The sequence below is a fragment of the Lactuca saligna genome, chromosome 2 (genome assembly GCF_052625555.1).
Source record: "Lactuca saligna cultivar CGN05327 chromosome 2, ASM5262555v1, whole genome shotgun sequence".
In the NCBI taxonomy this organism is placed as follows: Eukaryota; Viridiplantae; Streptophyta; class Magnoliopsida; order Asterales; family Asteraceae; genus Lactuca; species Lactuca saligna.
Window position 1 is genome coordinate 135,531,719 of NC_136418.1, and position 6,905 is coordinate 135,538,623.

The 6,905-nt window shown below is 30.3% G+C and overlaps 1 protein-coding gene across 1 annotated transcript; it reads right to left on the reverse strand.

Annotated features, from left to right (window-relative positions):
• Window positions 1-371: 371 nt before the first annotated feature.
• Window positions 372-6,386, reverse strand: LOC145031722 (glutamate decarboxylase). Its single transcript, XM_078980329.1, has 7 exons — window positions 6,184-6,386; window positions 5,889-6,093; window positions 2,324-2,524; window positions 2,002-2,216; window positions 1,676-1,929; window positions 1,478-1,530; window positions 372-999 (listed from the first exon to the last, which is right to left on the reverse strand). The coding sequence occupies exons 1-7, from the start codon at window positions 6,267-6,269 to the stop codon at window positions 523-525; spliced, it is 1,491 nt and encodes a 496-aa protein (XP_078836455.1). The 5' UTR covers window positions 6,270-6,386; the 3' UTR covers window positions 372-522.
• Window positions 6,387-6,905: the final 519 nt, after the last annotated feature.

The following is a 6,905-nucleotide window of genomic DNA, read 5'->3' on the forward strand; positions in this document are numbered from 1 at the left end:
TGAGCTCATCTCACAGCTTGTTTGCTTGGAGGGTTAAGAAGTCCTACCATATAGGCATGTATTGTTTGTCCTTCAAAACGTTCTTGGCATCTTTTTTATGAATATTTTCTGCATAATAATATTATCGTACTATGTTATTAAAAAAAACATTATAACAAAATGTTGACCGTTCTTTACGTTTTCTTGAGAGTTAATGTTTTAATAGCTTAACCACATTTTCATAGCTTCTTAAATTTTTGAAAAATCACGTTGTCTTTTTTTTTTTTCATTGTTCTTATATAAAAAAACATTGTAAATAATATTAACCCAAATGTCTCCAATCTCCATAGATCAATAAATTTACATTATAGTATCATTGTAAGTTCATAATAGAAAACCAAACACATTAAAATCATCACATTTTTACCGTTAAAACAAACATACAAAAACTTATTAACCAAAAATTACAATAACCAAAATCCACACAATAAAACAATACCTTATTAAAATTTTCAACACAAGAGAATACTACGAACCAAAACCCTAACACACACCTTGAGTTTTCTTCTTATCCAATACGAACTTCCTCCATGCGTCAGTAATCTTCCTTGTCACCTCGTGTTCAGCATCGACTGCCGCCACCGACATTCCATTTTCTTCTGACACTGTCTTCTTGGCACTCAACCTGGCTGGCAACGTATCAAGCTCATGAAGCACCTTTGATATGTCCACCACAAGTCTATCTGCTAATGTCCTTGAAAAATCTTCTCTAACCACCACCCTGAGAACTGTGACATGTTGGGCATCTGGTGGCATCGTGTAAGCTGGCACAATCCACCCGAACCGTCTCAACATGTCTGATATCTCAAACTCAGTGTGTTCACTGTGATCCTTTAGTGAAAATGCTACAAGTGGGACACCGTTATCTTTTGAGATGATGTTGAAGCGTCCGGTTTTTTCGAGTCCTTCCTTTAGAACCATTGCGTTTTCTTGACAATTTTCCATTATGCTCTTGTATCCCTAGTAAGAATTCATACAAAAAAAAATTAACCATCAATAATTTTTTATTCTGAAAGTTTTTTTTTTTTTTTTTTTTTTCAAAAAAAATTAAATAAATAAATAAATGCTACATTTATCTTTGAATTCTATATAACCACTATAGTTTGAAATTTGTTCATAGCCACCAGAAAAAGTTTTTTTTTTTTTTTTTTTTTTTTTTTTTTTTTTTTTTTTTTAATTATATAACCATTAAAATTTTGAATTTCTTACAAAAAAAAAAAACCCAAAAAAACATTTTTGCAACGCTACTGATGTTTTTATTTTATTTTTTTCTAAACCAAGTCTGAAAACTGTAAAAGAAAACACTGTAGCCTCCGATGTAGAAAAAAGTTGTGACATGATGAGATGGATAAAAATTGTGTTGCCATTTAGTAATATCGACCTAAGAATTTATAGGCAATTAAGGGGTATTAGAAGAGGTTTAAAGATGAAAACTAACCTCAAAACCCAAGCGAATGAGCTGATAGTATTGAGCAATGATTTGACTAGAACCTGAAAAACAAATTCATAAAACTTGTTATTTTATATGGTTGAAGACAAAGTAATCCACTATAAACAAGGTCACATATTTAACAAGTCACAGAATTCTGTTAAAGTCGGTTGCAAGTTTTTGTAACCGATTGATTTATAAGTTTACCTTTGGAGAAATTGAGGGTGAAAGTGGGTTGATCAGCACCAAGATAATTAATATGAAAGATAAGCTCATCGGGTAAGTCTTCTTTGTTCCTCCAAATCACCCACCCGATTCCAGCATACACAAGACCATACTTGTGACCACTAACATTTATACTCTTGACCAATGGCAATCGGAAATCCCATTCCAATTCCGGGTAGATAAATGGTGCAATAAATCCCCCACTTGCAGCATCCACATGAATCGGAGTATCCCACCTACATACATTCATTCCCATAAGATAATAAAAATACATACACATAATTACAGATGATATTTTTCAAACGTACCCAGTCTCTGCATTTTTCTCAACTAAGAGATCATTCAAACGCTTAACATCTTCAAATTCACCGTTGAGGGTTGAACCCAAAATAGCAGCGACACAAATTGTGTTTTCGTCGACCATCTCCACAGCCTTTTCAGGGTCCATCACATAGTAGTCGTCCCTCAACTTTACTTCTTTCAACTCCACTTCAAAGTACCTTGCGAATTTCTCCCAACATACCTTGAAAAAACAAATTGTATTTTTAATTTTAATTTTTTTTTTATGTTTTATATATATATCAATTTTTTTTTAATGTGTATTGATTGATGAGGTGAAATATTGGTTACTTGAACATTGGCACCAGTGACAATGTTGGGTTTATCGAATGGTTTTCCTTGTTCTCTCATCTTGTTTTGCCATCTCCTTTTGAAGGCTAATCCGGCTAACATGATTGCCTCGGATGAACCTACGGTCCCCACTCCGACTGCAGTCTCGGTTTCGCCAAGTGGCGCGTTGAACAGATGTGCTATCATGTTCACGCAACGATTCTGTATTTATTTTGATAATACAATAATATGAATAAGAACTTTTAATATATTCTCCATCAAACATCTACATGTTATTAACTAAAATAACCATATTTTAGTGTTACTTGTTGAAAAAAAAAGTCCTTGAATTCGTGAGGTTGGAAAACTTGAGAATATTATTCATATGTTCATGAGGTTGGAAAAAAAATGTTAAAAATGTAAAGATCGATGTTTCAAAAAATGTAAAAAAATAGTGTAGTAAAGATGGTTAAGGCAACATAAAAAGTCTTTAATTGTCTTTTGTACCCACGACATAAACCTTAAACGCTTTAACCATTTTTGCTACATTTTATAATTTTTATATTTTTAGTTAATATTCATGATTTTGAGAATTTTCAACCTTATGAAAATCTATTAAACTCACGGATACACTAAAAAAATTCAGGATTTCATGTATCTTTACAAATTCAAGAAAATTAACAAGATTTTGTTAGAAAAAGTGTTTGCATGTGAAAAAAGTAACCATGTGACAGACACGCGTTAAAAATATGGTTATATTGATGAAATGTGGTATGAATTTGGTGGATATCTCATATTTTTTTAATCGTAAATCGGATTAGAATAGAATTTGTGAGGGATTTGATTCTCAGGGGATGATCTGTCTTTCTAAATATATCAATCGGATGATAGTGCTTTAATTAATTTAAATAAATTACTCTTCTTAATTTAACTTTATTGACAATGGGGTTGGCACTATTATTGCTTTTATGATTTAAAATGAAGTTCGACCCCACCACTTACTATACACGACTATTTGTGATATTAAATTATGAAACGTTATAAAATTTTCAATGGCAACATGTTAAATGATAATCCCAAAATAGGAAGTTACACTTTTCCTAATAACATGATACATCACATGTCGATAATTTGACTAATGATCTTAAAGTACACTCTTAAAGCGATTGAATATTTCTAAAATATACACTTTATTGTGATATATATTTTTTTTAAAGCCGTTGAAGATACCAATGAGGCAATGAAGGTGCACGTTATTAAGATGGTATACGTGGCATCTGGGGATTGGGACAATTGGATAAGACAGTGGATTGGGGTGAAATGGGAATAATGCATGACAATAATTGGGTATACCAGCATGGCAAATGACATCGGATATATTTATATTTACGTCAAATCGGATTTGATCAATTATTATATATTTTCTTTTATCTATTTATATCTTTTTAAAATGAGAAATTAAATATCCATCTACTTTTTTTTCCTTATCAAAATCCCTGTCTAATTAAAATATCAGTTGTTTAAATTATTGCAAGGGGAGAAAAGGAGATTTTTCTTATCAATCTCCCTGTCTAATCAAAATATCAGTTATGATGATATTTTTGAAATTATTGCAAGGAGAGAAAAGGAGACAGGAAAATCATTTAAAATCTAAAAGTTTTGTTGAAGACAAAGAAAGAAAACAGAAAATCAAGACAAATCCTAAAGGTTTTTATTAATACTTCTCAAAGACAAATTGCATTTAATTTTTGATCATATTTACTTTATGATACATATTTTAAAATTTGTATATTAATTTTTTGAAAAAAAAGGAGATTAAATTATCTGTTGAAACACAATACTCAAAATCAGTTTGCACAAACGTTTTAAACGTCCTAGTCACGTTTTTTTTTTTTTTTTTTGCTGGAATGCTTTTTTAGGCATCAAGTTCAAGATCAGGATTAATATTAATAATAATGCTAATAATGATGATAATAATAATCATAACAATAATGAAGAAAATTATATAATTATATTTTGATTTTATGTAAATAGCATATATATTTTTAATAAGCGTTTATTTTATTTTTATGTTTTCTGTAAACAACACGTTTATAATTTCAAGCGTTAAAAAAAGTTTATTATCAATTCTTTTTGTATTTAATTTTAAATATTCTTCAAAATCAAATAGTTTTATATTATAGTATTTTTTATGCATTCTAAAAAATCAATTAATCAATTACCTCTGCTGTTTATCTCGATATCTTCAAATAGAAGTCTTCTTTTGTCGAAACGCGTTAGTAAAAGTAATCCACTGATCCACATATATTTGATTTTGTTATTTTTAAATCTTTTTTTTTTCACAGGAGTGTACAAGAAAGTAAAAAGTTAAAACGCTATAGAATAATCCAAAAAATTGTTATCTTATTGTTATGTATTTATGTTTACAAGAATTCCAAAAAATACTGTATGTAAATAGTAATTCCAATATAAAGATTGGGTTATTTGATAGTGGAACTAGTATAGTTGTATGGACAGATCTATGTTTATAGTGCCCCTATAGTCTCCTCTTAGCAATTAGTTAATTGTTGACTAATAACTTTCATTTTCAAAATATAAATCAATTGCAATTTTAGCTTTTTAAACTATTATATTTTATTTTCAAAATAAACATCATCTGAACTTTGAATCGATCCACCATAAACTTGATGTGAATAAAAGTTTTTGAATAGCAATAACAAAGTCTGAAAAAGATTTTTGATCCTTAAACCTTTTGTTTTGATGATTTGTAAAAGAAATTTTAAAAAAAGTACACAAATTTTTTTTAAGAAAAAAAATTATGATAAATATCTTTACCTTTTTTAAACACGGAACTAGCCCTCCTTTAGAATATTTGATCAAGTAAATTTTTTTGATATGATTAGTATCTCTATAATAATAATTTCATTAATTTAATCGAAAAGAATGGAATCAGTTAAATAAAAGGGGAACCGGCGACAATACATATTGGCCTTTGGTTTAATGAATAATCAAAATAAGAATATCAGAATATGGACAAATACTATTTTTCTTTTTAAAATAACCAAAATGGCATGGAATGTGAAGGACCAATATAATTGGTCAAATTTACATCAAACCTTTTAATGCGGGATGCCCTATTTCGTGAATGTAAGGTGTATATTTATCTATAACCATCATAATCCTTATTTCTGGCCAGATAGTGATACATATTGCTGAATATTTTTTATTTTTAAATTGATCAACAATTAGCTTTATAAGTTTTAAGTTGTAATTACATGTATCTGAATCGATTCATAACTTTGGTGAACAAATATTTATATGAACAAGTAACACTCGGATATGGAGTATCAACTCTTCTAACATTTTTATATCATCACCATTGACTACATTCAAACATATATTTATCAAAATCCTGTGATCATATAAATTTTAAATTAGTTCAGATGTAGACGATGACGTTTGATTAATTTCACGCTTTTGTTTATCGTCGATCGACGTCATCTATGATCTAGTCAAGGTATCTGGTGTATTAAAAAAACATTAGGGCATATGATCGGAGGAAGAAGAAGAGAGGAAATGAGGATACCTGGAGTTCAGTAGTGACAGGATACTCATCCATGTCAACGTAATTCTTATTAATGGAAGACATGATTAGCTTATCACATTCCGGTTCCATCCATGTCGTGACGAACGACGCTAGATTCAGCCTCGGATTTCCGTCCAACATCAGTTCATCGTTTATTATCTGATACGCAGCCTCCTTCGGAATCGAATTGTCAGGCATCTTAAACCTGCAATCATCAAAATTAATCTCGAAATCAAATTTCAATACAAAAGTTTTTCAGAATCTGTAAGATCTGGTCGATCGGAGGAGCTTGCACCTTGGTAGACATGTGCGGACGTATCGTGAAGCAAACGTCGAGTGCAAGGAGGCATCGGACTCCGACACGGCCTTCGATAACACCATGCTTGTTGTTTCACTGTGTTTCTGTGCGTGTTTTTTGTGTGTTTTTTTGTGTGTGTGTGTGAGAGAGAGAGAGAGAGAGGGGTAGATGGGGAGCAGTTGAATGTGGAAGAAGGAGATCGTGGGACGAGCAATTATATAGCCACACAATTCGGGAGGAAGACACAGAAAAATGGCTGGGGACAAAAATAAAAATGTAGAGGTCCTTAATAGAATACTTTAATATTACAGGGGCTTTAGTGCAAATTTATGTCGGTATGGAAAGTGGGAACATCTAGTTATGGAATTGGTCGACTTTTTTACTCTTAACTAATAAATTTCTTTCATCCCTTTAATTGTGCATTTAATTGTGCTGTTTAATCTTTACAAGTTTGATACTCTGAAACATATTTAACTTAAAAGTCGAAGGACAACTCATGTGCCTTCTTGATTGTGCTTTTATAAATCAATTATATTATGATATAATAACATAAAACTCTTTTTGATCTTGATTGATATATTGCTATTCATAGTTGATACAATAAACAATCAATTTAAAATAATAAATTATATTTGAATCATAAGATTTTAAGAATATGTGTTTTGCACAAAAATTAACATCGTTTTGAAAATAGATTGCTACAAAGTAAATTATATTAA

What these genes read in the sequence shown, in the direction of transcription:
- LOC145031722 (XM_078980329.1), bottom strand. Translation starts at nt 6,269, where the DNA reads ATGGTGTTATCGAAGGCCGTGTCGGAGTCCGATGCCTCCTTGCACTCG. An exon ending in GTCCGCACATGTCTACCAAG is followed by an intron (nt 6,094 to 6,183) that starts GTGCAAGCTCCT and finishes TGATGATTGCAG; the next exon opens with GTTTAAGATGCCTGACAATT. An exon ending in GAGAAAAATGCAGAGACTGG is followed by an intron (nt 1,930 to 2,001) that starts GTACGTTTGAAA and finishes GAATGTATGTAG; the next exon opens with GTGGGATACTCCGATTCATG.